Source organism: Chelmon rostratus, chromosome 13 (genome assembly GCF_017976325.1).
Source record: "Chelmon rostratus isolate fCheRos1 chromosome 13, fCheRos1.pri, whole genome shotgun sequence".
NCBI classification, from domain to species: Eukaryota; Metazoa; Chordata; class Actinopteri; order Chaetodontiformes; family Chaetodontidae; genus Chelmon; species Chelmon rostratus.
Genome location: NC_055670.1, coordinates 8,063,120 through 8,079,755, shown reverse-complemented (window position 1 = coordinate 8,079,755; position 16,636 = coordinate 8,063,120). Strand labels below are relative to the sequence as shown.

General features: G+C 44.7%; 3 protein-coding genes across 3 annotated transcripts; 2 read left to right on the top strand and 1 right to left on the bottom strand.

Annotated features, from left to right (window-relative positions):
- Nucleotides 1-562: 562 nt before the first annotated feature.
- Nucleotides 563-3,433, top strand: zgc:162944 (uncharacterized protein LOC569993 homolog). Its single transcript, XM_041950497.1, has 4 exons — nt 563-807; nt 1,798-1,969; nt 2,210-2,408; nt 2,896-3,433. The coding sequence occupies exons 1-4, from the start codon at nt 613-615 to the stop codon at nt 3,089-3,091; spliced, it is 762 nt and encodes a 253-aa protein (XP_041806431.1). The 5' UTR covers nt 563-612; the 3' UTR covers nt 3,092-3,433.
- Nucleotides 3,426-6,406, bottom strand: acod1 (aconitate decarboxylase 1). The gene is made up of 5 exons (XM_041950495.1): nt 6,301-6,406; nt 5,929-6,090; nt 5,445-5,534; nt 5,139-5,338; nt 3,426-4,513 (listed from the first exon to the last, which is right to left on the bottom strand). The coding sequence occupies exons 1-5, from the start codon at nt 6,310-6,312 to the stop codon at nt 3,580-3,582; spliced, it is 1,398 nt and encodes a 465-aa protein (XP_041806429.1). The 5' UTR covers nt 6,313-6,406; the 3' UTR covers nt 3,426-3,579.
- A 2,554-nt stretch (nt 6,407-8,960) lies between these two features.
- On the top strand, nt 8,961-10,375 carry kctd12.1 (potassium channel tetramerisation domain containing 12.1). Its single transcript, XM_041951222.1, has one exon. It carries the CDS (start codon nt 8,978-8,980, stop codon nt 9,842-9,844), a length of 867 nt encoding a protein of 288 aa, XP_041807156.1. The 5' UTR covers nt 8,961-8,977; the 3' UTR covers nt 9,845-10,375.
- Nucleotides 10,376-16,636: the final 6,261 nt, after the last annotated feature.

Genomic DNA, 16,636 nt, shown 5'->3' with positions numbered 1-16,636 from the left:
ATTGACCTGCATTTCACTATTTATTTCTCATGTCACTTTTGGGTAACGTTGATGAAATTATGTAAAATAGATGAATGAATATATTGCAACATTTTTTAAATAATTGAAAACAGGAAACAAAACAAAAAAATGGTTTGAATTCTGGTGGAATATTTAAAAAAGCAATGAACTACCTGTCAATAAATGTAATATCAAATTAAATTGATCAATATTTATTTGTTTATAAATCAGCTCCAACTTATTTAATTATTGCAGTAGTTATACATATTACATTTTATGTTTTTTTTTTTGTTTTTTTTTTTTGCTGTTTTATGTGATAATTTCGGTATGTCCTCGGAGCAAATCGCATTGAAGTTCAGAGAAAACTTAAAAAGCTGAAAAGGTTGAAAGAAACTAACGTCTACTGAGTGTATGACGGTAATATTGTGTTATATCGCATCTGAGTTTCCCCCTCTAAACATCTTATTTTAGTGAAAAGCTGCAGTGCACATGTTCATACAGAAGATGGCGCCAAACGCTCCGAGAAGCCTGATTCAAAGAGCCGCTCAGCGCAGAAGGAGAAGAAGAAGAAGAAGAAGAAACAGCGTCCTTCCTCCCCGCTGACAGTCCGCCATGCTCACCCTGCTGCACCACTGTGGTCGTAGCATACTGACAGTCAGGACAGTCCAGGCAGTGAACAAAAGTTACTACACAACGCAGATGGGTAAGCGCGTGGCCGTGGTGTTGGCGGGCTGCGGGGTCTATGATGGCAGTGAGATCCACGAGGCCTCCGCTGTTTTGGTCCACCTGAGCAGAGGAGGTGCAAGTGTAAGTTAGACAGCACTGCTCCGCAAGTGCTGCTGATACTGTATGCTTTGTGTGTGTGTGTGTGTGTGTGTGTGTGTGTGTGTGTGTGTGTGTGTCTGTCTGTCTGTCTGTCTGTCTGTCTGTCTCCTCATTAAAAGTTAGCTTCCAGTGTGGCCTGCTTTAATGCAGCATGCTGTAAGATTTGAACAACAGCTATAACTTCCTTCATGGTGGCCTGACCTCAAACTGCCATCCACACTGTTTGATGCACCCTGACCAAGGTACACATTGTATTGTAATGCTTTTAGAGGACTTTTTCACCTTTTACCTGTTGGTCTTAAAACAACACTCACATGCCCACACTCACATGTTATCAGCCACTGTAAATGAGCTGCAAAGTGAAAGCTGCTATACAAATAAAGTACGTTATTATTATTATTATTATTATTATTATAAACTTTCCAAAATACCCACTTCAGCTGTCTTACTGAGAGTGTTGAATCCTCACATCTACAGGATTACCAAAAACAAAACACAGTCTCAGAGCTCTAACTGGCAACCTGTCGCAGGCAGTGCACTCTGTAAATCTAATAAATAAATAAATTGAATAAAAATAAATAAATGTGTCTAGTGCTTAAACGGTTATGGGATTTATCAATTAATCAATGTTGACGATAACTGACTTCAATTTTGACAATTGCTTATTATTATTAAGTTATTTATTCACCAAAATGCAAAACGTTCTCTGGTTCCTGATGCTCCAATGAGAGAATTGGCTGTCGTTTTTCCCCATTTTATGTATATATTATAAGTTAAATATCTTTGTTAGTTAGCTAACATCATGTTGGATTTTAGGAGCTTGTGATGGACATTTTTTCCTGTTTATTCAAATTTTATAGACAGAAGAAAAATGTTCCAGTTGAAACTAATGACCAGTAGTGGTCTGAATGAGTGCTGGGTATTTTTTTGTTAATGAAATGAGAGTCCTCACCTGTGCTTCATCCCCTGCAGGTAAAAATGTTTGCCCCCAACATTGATCAGATGCATGTGGTGAATCACCTGAAAGGAGAGCCATCTGAGGAGAAGAGAAACGTGTTGGTGGAGAGTGCAAGACTGGCCCGTGGAGACATCCAGGACCTGTCTAAACTCAGTGTCAAGGACCATGACGCTATTATATTCCCAGGTGTGGTCACAACAACACAGCAGCCTGTTACTCATCTCATCTTGTGTTGTTTCGTGCTTTGTTGATTCAGTCAAATACACTGAAAAGCTCTGGAGGTACTCCTCAGTAGCACAAGGTCTAATAAAAACCTATAGTATTCCTGACTAAAATGCTCTTAAGAGTGCTTGAATAACTTAAACTTTGCACTGCTGTTCAGGTGATTATCGTATAAATGAATCTCATGTTTGCGATGTCTCGTAGGTGGATTTGGGGCAGCGAAGAACCTCTGTACATGGGCAGTGCAGGGGAAGGACTGCTCTGTCAATGACGAGGTTAAGGCCACGCTGCAGGCGTTCCACGGCGAGGGTAAACCAATCGGCCTGTGCTGCATCTCACCCGTCCTGGCTGCCAAGGTGTTTCCCGGCTGTGAGGTCACCGTCGGCCTCGAGAAGGATGACAAGTGAGTCTAACTCATCTGAACCCCCCCGGATATAGGATATACAGATTTGAACTTCTGCAAAGGTGAAAAAAGTTGTATGAATCCTTTTGTGGCTCCAGAGGAAGCTGTGTGATATCTGCTAAATTACCTCAGGTGATGTCACTTGAGTCGGTGCAGGTTGGGTCTGAAGACTTCAAGTTAGAAATGAAGAAATATGGGCGTGAAGTGAGCTCATCAGACCTGTAGCTGTTCCTCACCTGCTTGAGGCTAGCAGCTCAAGGCTGTGTTAGCCGCTACTACCATAGTAGCCCAAATCCCCAGCCGAACTGTCGGTGGTGGAGTTGCATTGTGGGTAATGTAGGAGCCGGGCTTTGCCTACATTTACATTTGCATATTTGGACACTCCAGCCTTAAAATTGTGACCTGCACATTTTCACCGCACATACTGTTTGTGCTTGTGACAAATTCATGCAGCTAAACATCGTGTGTTGCCTCCGTCTGCTCTCAGGTACCCCGACACTACCGGCACTGCCGCGGCCATCGGCCAGCTGGGCTGCAAGCACGTGAGCAAGAGTGTCGGCGAGAGCCACGTTGACGAGAAGAACAAGCTGGTCACCACCTCTGCCTTCATGTGCAACGCCCCGATACACGAGATATTCGACGGAATCGGAGCGATGGTGCAGGACGTGCTGAAACTTGCCTGATTCTGCCGACACTCAAAAGAAAGAAAGGGGGGGAGCAAAGAAAATGGCGGGATGTGATTTCAGTGAGCTTAACAGTAGCTGCCTGCTGGACTGAGATAAATAGAAAATTATGTTACAGCAACTCCTCGATCAGAATCACTTCCAGATCCGCTTGTCGTGGTAATGTGCACTATATGATCTGATTTATTTAGCAAAAGTCTGTTTGACTCAGTCTTGCCGGGCTGTGTTCTGATGCAGTGGATCAGCCTCATGATGGCAATGTTGATCACATTTTAGAAAAGCAACAGCTGGTGTGGTGTTGTAAAAAAAAAAAAAAAGCAATAAAATGTCCACTTTCCAGTTCACTTTATTTCCAGTATAATTATTTATTTACATTATGATATTTCATTCATGTACAAGTTTAAAATCTGAAATGACCTCACACACGTCGTCACGCTCCGTCTTCGTCGATCACTGCAGAATCACAGAGTGTGAGAGATGGTTAACTGCTAGTGTTGACTGCTTGTCATTCTCAGATATGAACCCAGGACTGAGCTGTCTCTCACTTCCTCAATGTTTCCCACCACATCAATCACGCCCTCCACTCCCTCTGTGCACAGCACGGACGACGCATGGCCGCTGAACTTCTCCACCAGGTCCTCTTGACTCAGCGGCTTCCTCCAGTGGCCGTAAAAGGTATCACATCTGGCCACAAAACTCTGCCCCAGATCTGTTTCTAGCTCAACCTCGCAGTACATCTTGTCAAAGCTGGGCTGGTTAACTGTAGGGGTCTCCACCTTGACTTTGGACAAGATTTCCGTCAGAGCGGGCCGGTTAATCTGAGCTTGGCTGTAAGAAGACACCGTCACTTTGTTGTCCAGCAGGGCAGAGCAGGCGTTGAACTGAAACGAGTGCCTGGCCTGGTGCTCTGTGGCGGGTAAGGGGCAGTCGATGTACTTGGACGCAGGCACCCGAAGCGTGACCCGCCTGATCTGGCTGAGGTCAAAGTTCCCGACTGTATTTTTAAGCATTGCGCGGGCTTCCAGTGCTGCATCCACAACCCAGTGCATCCCCAGATGAGCAGGGATGCGCTTGAAGGCCACATCCTGATCTTCCAAAATCCATTTAAAGTCCCTAGAAGTAGAATCTGGCATCGCTGACGGACTGTAGTCCCTGTAGTAAACACCAAACCCGCAGTCCATATCCAGGATGGCCGGATTCCCCTCCAGACCCATCTGGGCCAGCTGAGCGGCCTCCAGGCCTCTCCGAGCAGCATTTCCAATATGGAGAGGTTTGGTTTGTGTGGCAGCGTTGGCCAACGGGGCCCCAGCAGAGGAGGCTGCGATAGCCAGAGCATGACCACACTGTGCAGGGGACAGACCCAGGAGCTTAGCCGAGGCCGCGGCACTGCCCATCACCCCGACAACGCTGGGAGGGTGGAATCTGAGAGTGTTGGGAAACGTGAACAAACATTAGTGTCACTACTGGAGTTTTAATTACTGCAAGAAACTGAAACAAAGTTCTTACATTTTATAGATCAATAAATTAATTAGTCAAAAGGAATGAACCATTAGCTGGTGCTCTAGTTCTGATACTTTAAAGGGTCAGTTTAAGATGTCTAACGGAACATTACAGCTTTCCAAAATTCTGTTTGAAAAACTTCACAGCAGCTTGCTTTTTTATTAATCCATCGACTTTGCTGTGAGAATTTTTTTTATTACTATTAGAACTAATTTCTACTGAAGAAATTGTCTGTATGAAAACCGCTGACAGCGAGGTGTATGGATTATTGAGATAGGGACACTTTCTGGAGACAGATGTTGACAGCTGCCGCATTCTTGAAATGTGTTTTTTTTTTAGTGCTGTAAGAACCACAAACTAAAAGTCATTGATCAGCTCCACCTCCATCTGCATGGCTACATACTGCACCACTAGATGTAGGTGTTGCGCTTCTTGTAATTTGGGTGAATCAACCCTTTAATACACTCTCCAGAGTGCTTTGACTTACAGTTGGACAGAAGAGCTGAGCATTAACACTGATGTTGGTTAATATCATTGAATGTCTCACCTCTCAGGGATGTTGTAGGCCTCTCTGGAGAACTTCAAGAGTCTGCCCTGCACCTCGATGCCAACATTAAAGGCCAGCAGCAGGTCTAGACCCGAGGGCCGGCTGGGCAGTGACTCTGTGAGGGCCAGCAGGGCCGGTAGCACGGCTCCTGAGGGATGAGTAGCAGGGTGCCACGTGTCGTCAAAGTCCATGGAGTGAACCTGTTACCAAACAATGGGACAGAACCGATGACCAGAGGTCCAACCAGCCACCATATCATGTTTCTGTTTTCTATATATTATGATGCATTTATTTTAGCGAGCTTACCGCAATGCCATTGACAAATGCAGCGTAAGGAGGAGGAAGAGTTATCCGTGATTTACCCCAAACACTGCTCCTCTCATTCGACGCGAACGACTGCAATCAGACAAATTAACAGGAGGGTAAGTGTGCATTTAATTATAGATGTCGCTCTGAGCTCAGAGGAGACACTCCCAATTTCCAGCCAACAAAATAATGAACAAATGGCATCATAAAAGGGGTTGAATCAACTAATTGGCTTATTGAAGAAGTACAGGAAGCGGACTAATGAAATGAATCACGAACAGCGCACAATAGTGGGTCAGACCAGTTCAATTAGTAGCATTTGTCAACTGGAGGAGAACTTTGACAATCAGTAGCTAATTATTTTAGTTTTAGATCAACACAGACAACTTCTGATGAGCCAGAATAACGAAGGATTTGGTGTTGATCACACACAATGACAGAGATATAGTGGATATGTAAAGGTATGGGATTCAATTCAACGTACCTGACTGTACTTGAGAGCCTTGTTGAAGACAGCTGTCCTGGTTCCTAACAGACCAACACCCAGGGTGTCCAGCATCATCCGTTTGCTCCTGTTAATCACGCCATCTGTCAGCTGAGTGGTGTTGAGGGCATGGATAGCAGCTCCAAAGCTCTCTGTAATACCCTGGAAAGGTGAAACCGGGCCAGTCAGTCCAAACCTCTGCAATGCAAACCTCTCCAGAGACAGTGCAGTTGTACATGATCTATCCAGGCAGAGGAGCTACAATATGCAGCATCTGTCTGTCTTTAAACCCAAAAATTCAATCTCATTTAGTGAAATAGTGAAAAAATCTAATCAAAGAAAATATGTAAGTATGAAAGAAAGCAGTAGTACCTTCCGTAGCATTGTTGCAGATCAACAACGTCTTCAAGTGACTAAACATCCAAGAGCAGGCGTCTTTTAAAGGTAATTTCACTATCTGAAGCCTGTTCTTCCAAATTTCCAAAGTGGCAAAAGAAACCATCATGATGAGAAGTGGGTAGTTTCACAATGACTGGACGCAATATTCGGTTCGTTTGTCATCATTTTGACCATATTGGCCAATCGACTCTTAATTTTTCTTCGTTTTAATTACAAATGCTGAAGCTTGAAAGCAAAATGTAGCTTCAGATGGCAAAGAAGTTCCAAACATCCTGGTTGCCTCTGAGACAGAAAGGTTAACAAAAATGAGCAGACCTAAAAGTCATCACAGTGAACGCATGCCTATAACTTTGTTGGCTGTTTTAAGCCTGTGCGACTGTGAGATTATAATTCATCCTGTATAATATAGTGGTAAGAGGGCTTAATCGGGTCAAATAACTGACTTGGACACTTATTATCTGCTGCCTTTTGCAATCAGTTTCTTTTTTACATGACACACATTGGAAATTCATGTCTCTGCAATGGGAAGTTTTGAATAGGAAAATGACACAAGTTTTGACCAAATCACTCATGACAATCACATGACAGAGGGATGTTTGCCATCAAACTGCTGAGAAGACAGTAATAACAAGCCAGCGCTGACCTCAGCTGTGAAGTGAATGGTGAAAAGGCATGTTCATATGAACGTGTATATACAGACGGATCAACCCTGTAACTCAGTGGTTGTCTGACACAGCCACGTCCCACAACCCAATAACTGGATATACTTTTAAACACATCACAATTTCTATTTTTCAGTTGAGCTAATTTTTCAGTTGAGCTTTGCATGTACCCCCCGCCGACTGAAGGAGCTGCTGAGGTACAACTGGCCCTGGAATCACTGCTCTAATGAACAAAATGCTCAGACCTGAACAGCCCACATGTACAAGTATCATTTATTGATTCTTGTTCATTATCCATGTCAGAGTTGGTGGGTCTTATTCCAAGAATACAGAAAAGAGGGTCTTTTGCAGTATTTTTTTCTCTCTGAACTTATGTGCATCAGACGTTTCAGTAAATATTGCCATGATGCCTCTTTTTCCAATAGTCTGTTTGTTTTTTGGCCTGTAGCACTGTCGAACCCTCACACAGAACAAAAGCAGCTGACGACTGCATTTTCGGTTTGGCAGGGTTTAAATGGCTCTTATGAGCAGTGACAGAGGTCATCAGCAGTGCTGTGTGCTGTTGATAATGTCATAGTGACACATCAAATATCACTTAAACAGCAGTAATTCACTGGGTAGCAGAGATGGTGTGTGTGTGTGTGTGTGTGTGTTTTGTCCCAGTCCTGTAGGACAGTGGTCCCCAACCTTTTCTGTACCATGGCCCAGTTTAATGTCTGACAATATTTTCACGGCCCAGTCTAAAGGTGTAGCAGATAAAAACAAAATTAAATGATAAGATCGGCATTAAAAACTGTGGTATTTTCTCTTTAATAATAATAATAACAATAATAATGAACGTAAATCCACTTTTTAATCATGTCAAGAGGACCTGGCTGCAGACTGGCACTGTCAGGCACCACCTGTTTTTCAAATTGTGAAAAAACAAAATAATGGAAATCATTTTTTCTTTCTGTGCGGCCCAGTACCAAATGGCCCACGGGTTGGGAATCAATGCTGTAGGATCACTCCTGTCTGTCCACACAGTCACAGAACGAGAACTTCTCTTCAATCTGTGCACAGATCGGCCCCCACACAGTTAAACATCACATTACAGGGTTCAGCCTCGGCCTCTGGTCTGGGGCAGAGCTAAGTGAAGGCTCGGTCGGTTTGTTAGGCAGGTAGCCGTTGTGGTTTGTCTTAAGTAAGACTTCAGGGAATGATTGTCATGCAGAAGTTGATGCAGCGGTGAAAACTGGTCGGTCTGAGCGCTCCTGCTGCAGCCGACTGACTGCGAGCACCAGTTTGAATTTTAAGCCCTGAGAGTGAACATTATTGCCAGTGCTCACTTCTTCAAAGGGCTGTTTCAGGGTTAAGACTCTCTCTCCCACTCTGTGTGTGTGTGTGTGTCTGTGTGCGTGTGCGTGTGTGTGTGTGTGTGTGGTAGATGGCTGCATTTCCATCAGAGTTGCAACGGGTGTCACTCTTTCCATATTTTCCAGCCATTTCTTGATTTCAAGGCTGGAATCAGTCTCAGCAGCTGTGTGGTTTCTGGTTCTGTGTGTTCTGTGAGAATATGCAAAAAAAAAAAATCTAATTGAACTGCTCTCATTGATCAACCAATCATCGGAGGGTAAACTGCATTTATGTTTATACCCGACAGGAAAGGAAAAAAACAAAAAACAAATGACACATGATCAAACGTGGATGCTGGCTTCAAGTGATGCTGGAGGAATCTCTCCCTTTCTCTCTTATACACACACAGACACACACACACACACACACACACTGAGAGAGAGAGAGAGAGGGCTGCACAGGCGCTCGCGCGGGGCCGCTTGCCTCCAGTTTTGGCAGGACAGTCATGTTATAGTTAAATGTCAGTTTAGCAGTCAACCCTCCCCATCTTCGCACGCACGCACACTCACGCGCGCGGTAAGCCCAGGCTTCATAAACAAGCCGCCGCCACCGACTTGCTCAGTGCTCCCACTGATCCCACATCAGTGCAGAAGATGGCACTGGCCGACACGGAGCGCGCAGCGTCCACCTGCGCCGACTCGGGCTCCCCGTTTTCAGAGATCATTGAGCTGAACGTCGGCGGCCAGGTTTACGTGACCAGACACAAAACTCTCATCGCCGTCCCGGACTCGCTGCTGTGGAACATGTTCAGCAAGAAGTCACCCAAGGAGTTGGCGAGAGACAGCAAGGGGCGCTTCTTTCTGGACAGGGACGGGTTCCTGTTCCGCTACATCTTAGATTATCTCCGAGACCTGAACTTGGTCCTGCCGGACTACTTCCCCGAGAAAAGTCGACTGCAGAGGGAGGCTGACTTTTTCCAGCTGCGGGACCTTGCCAAACGCCTCAGCCCCCGGGTGAGTAAGGACAATTCAATCAGCGAGGAGATTAGCCAGAGTGACACGGAGGAAGGTGCGCAGCAGTGCGGCTCCTCCGGCGGCGCGGAGACTTTACGCACCATGTCGGTCAGCGGGGCCATGCGCTCCCCGTCGCTGGACTCCAGAAAGTCGGGCTACATCACGGTAGGGTACCGCGGTTCGTACACCATCGGCAGAGACATCCAAACCGACGCCAAATTCAGGAGGGTGGCGCGCATCACGGTTTGCGGCAAGACGTCTCTGGCCAAGGAGGTGTTCGGGGACACGCTGAACGAGAGCAGGGACCCGGACAGGCCCCCGGAGAGGTACACATCCCGCTACTACCTGAAGTATAATTTTCTAGAGCAGGCGTTTGACAAGCTGACAGAGGCGGGCTTCCACATGGTGGCCTGCAGCTCCACAGGCACCTGCGCCTACACCAGCAATGATCCTAACGAGGACAAAATCTGGACAAGCTACACTGAATATGTCTTCTGTCGGGAATAACAAACAGCAGACGTGTCACGCTGATGTAAATAGACATTTCACAATCTACAGGGGGCGTCTTTAAGAAGTATTGCTGTGTTGAATGGTAACGTTTGTCAAGGGCGAGTGAGTGCAAACATGTTGCTCCATTATGAGCCAAACAGCAGTGTTAAAAACCAGAGACACTAAATGCCCCTGAAGAGATCCTCCACAAGCAGAGGATCCTGAAATGTGGGTGTTCACAGTGATCAGAGCATCATTTGCGTGGACACACCCATCCAAAGCTCCCTCTGCCTGGAAAACACCAAGAAAATGCCACCACGTCCATCTCTGAGAACTGCATGTCAATGCTTCAGTCATCACTGACTCAGTGCTGTGTGAACTGAGCGGGATCCAAGAACAGACAAGCAGCGATTAGTATTCAGTGTCATTGTAACTTCTAGGCTTGTTGATCACATGTTTGGCTGAGTTTTGTATTATCTAGTAGGTTCGTATAGCAGTTCCATCGCTGACATGACTGTAAGTGTATGTGCTTGCTTGGTAGAAATGTATTTGTTAAACCTGTTGAGTTGAAATAAAATCTTCTACTCTGCCATTCTCAGCCCTTTGCCAGTCATCCTGTCGTCTTCTTAACACCTGCACAAAGTGTACAGAGCGACAAAACAGCCTCATTCATCTGCCTCCGGCCTTTTAAACTTTGCTCAGTGGGGAATCAAAGAGTGAGCCTCAAAGAGAGATGCCCTACCCAGGAACCATCATGGCACCGAAGCTGCCAGCTCAGCAAACCCTGTCGCACAGTTTTAACCCAGAAGCAGCCACGCAGGACTGAAATATGAGTGGCAGTGATGTGTCTGTGTTTCTCACTGTGTTTACAGCTGATCCTGACCGCAGCTCCGACTTAGCCCGTCAGTCCCATTTCAAAGCGTTTTCTATTCAACTTCGCCCTGTTATTAAATCGCACAGGCAGAAAACCTCCACATCTGAATGCAGTTAGCATGTAAATATTCCTGGAGGATCCGTTTCCACCTTTCCGTTTGGCCACACTTATTCAGATGCATGCCGTGTGGATGCAAATAGTGCAGCTGTGCACACATGATGTCATTATCATTTCAAGTGTAAATAATGAAAGGGTCCAGCTGCACAAAAATAGGAGGGTCCAGCCTGCCAGGGGGCTCTGGGTGAATGGAGAGTAGATTGGTGCACCTCTGCTGGGAAAGCAGAATGATTTGACTGCGTAGTGTACAGCCAGCCCTGGATTATGTGCTTCATTCAGATCAGACATGAAAAACACGGCCTTACATTCAGAGCCATTGGTGGGATTATAGCACACTGAGGGGCCGATCGACCAGAGGTAGTGATGTAACCTCTGTGGGGGTCCGGGGACATCCTCCCAAAGGGAGCATCTTTGGGTTTTCGTGTGCTAAATACGCCTGGTTCAGTTTGGCCTGGAATGTGCTGCTTGGACAGGAACAAAACACACATAAACAACAGCGATCTGTTTGGGGATCATAGTGGACACATAGATGACTCAAAATGAGTTTACAGCTGGTACTTACTATCCAGATCAGCCTTTTTCATTGAGGAACATTTTGACACGTTACAGCAGCAAAAGCCCAGGTGTAAAAGCCGATCTGATGACGGCTGAATTCCTGTTCTGGCATCCACTCACAGAGTGTTTCCTGCTGGCGCCTCTGGAGTGAACGCTGGGACAGCCACAGGTTGAGGACCAGTTGATCTTCTTCCCCTCTTATTCATCTGTGCAGCCTTGAGTTGAAAATCTGATTGTAGATCTGTTTTTTATAGCTTCAGTGGTTTGCTGCTACTTCTTAAAATCTGAACTTGGCTCCCTTTAGTAGATATTTTCCATTGCAACTTTTTGGATTTCCTGATCCGTATTGTGAGGGTTTGGGGAAGCGTGCCGTGTTTGAAGACCCAGACTGGCTCAATCATGTGTGTCAGTATGCAACAAAGCCTCAGATTTGCTGGTGGCTTCTCTGAGTCGGGCTCACAGGATGACAGGCAGACATGCGGCAGTGTAAGAGTGTGCAGGTTCAGACGGCATAATCCAGATGGGTGACACAGTGCACGAGTAGCAGCTGCAGTAACTGAGATGACTCCTCACAGACGTCTGCAGTAACAGGAGCCTTGATAGACTCAAACGTATCTGGCATTGGAAATCAATAGCCAAGATACTGGCACACGCCTTCATATATGTAAATGATTCTTTTTCTGATGGGAAGGTGCATTTTCAACAAGCTGACATTTGCTGTAAATAAATGTGTTATATCGTAAAAACACAATAATCGGGACAAACACAAGATGTCTCGTAAAGAACGTCCAAATATTTCCATTTTTTTATGGATTTTGTTTCTTGTGGTGTTCAGAGGAATGAACACATGTGGTGATCTTGAGATTTGAATTTGAATAAACTTCCCTGCCAAACCCGGCTTGGTCCAGTTCAGGCTTTGATAATATTAAAGTATAAAGACAGGCTTATATCAAAATTCTTTGATGTTTACACACCAGACCAATAATTACTCTGCTGGTGCCTGCACCCGCTTTCATTGGCCCAAATTCAGGGAAGCACCCTGGATCAGTCGCCAGTCTGTCACAGATACCGACCTGCAAACAATCACTGACTCACACCCACACTGACACACAAACACACACACATCAGGACATGTCTGTGGACTGTGGGAGGAAACCCACTCGAACATGTGCAGCAAAACCTGTCATTCGCTGCTGAACGCATCGTTCAAGCTGTTGCAACACATGCGTTTGCAATCCCACTGTGCACTTAAATGAAAACATTTCAGCCAGAGAGCAGGATTTAACACCTCCCGAGGGACGCTCGTTATCTCTAATTCAAATTAAATGATAAGAAATCCCAAATGAGAGTCCATTTAGATGTTTTGTTTTTACTCGTCTCCACTGCAGTTTTGTTCAGATGTATCTTTATTCTGATAATGCTTCATTCAGGCGAGACTTCGCTCTTCTTTTTAGTGGTCAGCCACAGATATTTAATGGGCAATTATTTGGATATACTAGCCACAGTATCTGACTGCAAATGTGTTGTCCTGTGCATTTCTTATTGATTTGTACTGTTTAATGACCGCTGGGGAGGAAAAATGAAAGAACACAGAGCAGAACAAGCAATATGATTGTTGTTGGTATTGATGCTGCTAATTGTGAGAAGAAATAAACGGGTAATGGGATTGTTGTAACATTATACTGTACGTAGAATAATACAATAAACATGATTGAGTTACTGACAATTACTTAATATTCCCGTGGCTGTGTAACCTTTCAGTAAAGTGGAAATGCAATAAATGGGTTGGCAGGTTTTCCAGAGTGAGTGATGATGGGATAACAAAGAACAGAGGAAGGAAGCTGTGAGACAAAGTGAGTCAAGGACTGAAGGAAAACAGCAAGACTGAGAGAAAATTACATTTTGATTGTCAAACAACATTAATGTTGTCTCCTTTCAAACATGCTTATCTACCATTCGTGACATTTGGTCTTTTCTCTCTGTGCGCATGCTCCACGTGCAGCTCCCTGACATGAACCCCAGCACATCAGGACTGTTTGAGCTCCACGCATGGGTCCAGGATGCGCATCAGCTTCCTGACTTATTTTAGATCAAAGTCGGTTTCATTAGCGCATCACAACAGTGACTCCAGACCAAAGGCTTCATTATTCTAATTAAATTCCGAGTCAGAAATACATTTTGAACTTGATTCACAACAGGGGATGTGCATCAGTCAGTGTTCTTAGGAGGAAAGCTGTTTTGTGAAGGCATAATATTACAGTGTTTCATGGGGTAAAAAGGCTCAGCAGCAGCAACAAGAAACTCCATCAGTGAGCGTGGTGTTGGAGTGATGTAAACATAATGTCTGATGTTAGATTTAACCACAGCAAAATGTGCTGCACTTTACTTTCTGTAAGAAAAAGAAGCAACACGTCTGAGGATGCTGACATCTTGTTAGAGCCCTAAATCACCTGCTTTTGATCGGATTGTTTTTGTGGAACTTTTGTCTCCCCCTATTGGCAGTGGCAGTAATTACACAAACACAGGTGGTGCACTTAAGATGTAAAACTAGCATTGCTGTAGCCTGCGCTGTTGCTACGGTTGCTTCCAGCTTCAACTCTGACGGAGCAATCCCTGCAGCTTGACGTAAAACACATCAGTACTGGCAACCCGGTGCTGCTGCAGACCCCAGATTTAAAAACTACTCCAGTATACTGCGAAATACAGAGCGATTTACCTGGCGGTGACAGGCTTAATCAACAGTGTGTGAACTCCTCTGGCAAGGGCTCAAATATCACAGACATTCATTTCTATGTGAAAGTGCCGCACGGCAGCTTTAATGTGAGCACAGAATAGAAATGAAACCAGGTAAACAGGAACATGCACAGACCCTCTGATCTCACTGAAGACCATGACCTCACTGCTTGTTAGAGGAGAGGACAGCATGAAGGGGCGATGTGAGAATAACAGCAGCAAGACCAACAATAAGAGCATCACCTGGAATCATCTATTAGTGATAGAGATGATTATTTATGTGGTCCACGGGGCAAAGGTGCAGCAAACTGGAACCACTGCAGCCACCATGTGTGCATGTGCTCTCATTTGGATGAAAGACCTAAATTACTGACACAAATAAAAAATATTAGACAACACATGAGACAGAAGAACACGTCCTGCTGAGCCTTAAGTACGATGTCGCCGGATCTGCTGCTGATATTCTTATAACACCAGACTGAGCACATCACACATATGGCAAATGGTGTCGCTGACAGTGCATTGCATGGAAAATCGATTTTCATGAGAGTTTCTAATGTTCACGGCCTGCTTATTTTAGACTCCTTTCCTTTTAGACTCCCGCCGGATGATTGCAATCGTCATCATTTGTGATCAGCAGCATCCAGACTAATGTCATGTGTCCTGATCACCTGAGCTGAGATGCTGCTCTGCTCATTCATGTGGCCATTAAGCCTCCCACCTTTCATGCCAGCTGCGTTCCTTTGAAAATTACAGCCATCGAATAGAAAATGCTCTTTCCGCTTCTATAAAAGCTGACTTGGGGCCACTCGTCTCACATGGAGGCCTTTCATTTCAGTGTTCTCTGCATTTCTAGGGTTATTGCAAATCAGATGTTCTTTTAAGCAAGCGAGCCATTTTGTTATCTGCTTGATGTTCTGAACGGTTTTAATGCCTGTGTGGCTGTGCCTGATTGCACATACCCTTTACGCTGGTTTATATTTGATCCCTGCACCAAAGACGGGTGTATGAAAAACCAGTTTTGATCGTTTTTTTTTTCGAATATATTTCTTTCCTTTCTTCATGGGGAGGCATGTTTTCGCTTCTTGGCTGTGGGAACAATAAGAAGTACAACATACTTTCAATGATGTATATAATGTCACATAATGTATAGCATAATGTCAGAAGTGTTTCTCTTGTCTAGCTGAATCTGGGAGGTTGTTACGAGCTGTCTGAGTCACCCTGTGAGAGCAGAATTAGTCCACGATGACAGGGTTACATCTGCACGCATGTGGTCCGGTGGTATTCACATGAATTCAGAGGATTTGGTTTTTCGTAGCCATCGGTCTAGTTTTTGGGTTTTCCACATCTGGCTTGGTTTTGAGAAGACGCCTTTCTGCGTATGGGAGACCAAATTACAGGGTGCAGTCGAATAAATAATCACTGTGGAAGGGCAAAGCATCAAATGAGATGCTTACGTCTGAGTTCAGAAATAGGTTTGATTAATGTATTGATGTGTTTACTCTGGACCAAAGTGCAAAGCAGAATCAGGTGAAATTATGGGACTAATTGCAGCAACTGATACAGTACAATGCACTGCACTAACAGGGAAAAGGCAATTAATTCTTAACAACTTTTTTTTTTACCTCAGAAAGTCCGACTCAGCCTTGAACAGCTTCTCTCAAATGTTCAACAACATTCTTGGTCCAATCAAAGAACTGCACTTAATACATGTAATACACTGCAGGAATAATTGAAATTATAGGCTTGAACATGAACCACAGCACCTCGGGTTTCTTTTACAGCCTCTTCTTTAGCCATTAAATCCACTTGATAAACAACATTCACAGTCCACCAAGGGAGCGCGCTCCAGTTTCAGTGACGTGAACTTAACACGAGAACCCTCGCGCGGTTGTTTTTGTCCGACGAGAAGAAAATATGAATAAAAATTGAAAGGTTTTCTGCCAGTTTCTCCACTGTAGTGCAGGATAATGGCTCACCACAAGCGGCTCTGCAAGTCACTGGACTGAACCCTGACTGTGCTTTTGCTATGTAAGGGAATCATTCAGCAGTCCGGGAAATAGGCTTATTCTCTTTCTCGTCGAGAGTTAGAGGAAAAGAGCAGCACTCTCACGTCTGTACGGTGAATGTACACCAGCTGCTCCTGGCCAAGCAACAGTCTGTCAGATAACCCTGAGGAAAACATGGTGAACTCTGCTCTGAACACTTTTTTGTCGAAGTATTCCTTTGAACCAAACTTAGTGGGATTCATTTGGTGTAAAGTAGCTAAACGATCACTTAATCCATGTTGAGCTGCAGCTCTTGCACACTACGCTGCAAAGTTTTTTTTCCCTGATTTGGACCAATTAATGCACATCAGGACATTTAAAGATAACTTTATGCTGTAAAAGTGTTCTGGAAAATACAAAAAGCGCGCAAATGAAAAATTACCCACTGATGTAATGTGGAGCAGCTGACAAAGATTGTTCCTTTGGTATTGATTACAAATACTTTTAGTCGTGTTGTGCTGCCAAAGCCTTCCTAATTCCCCA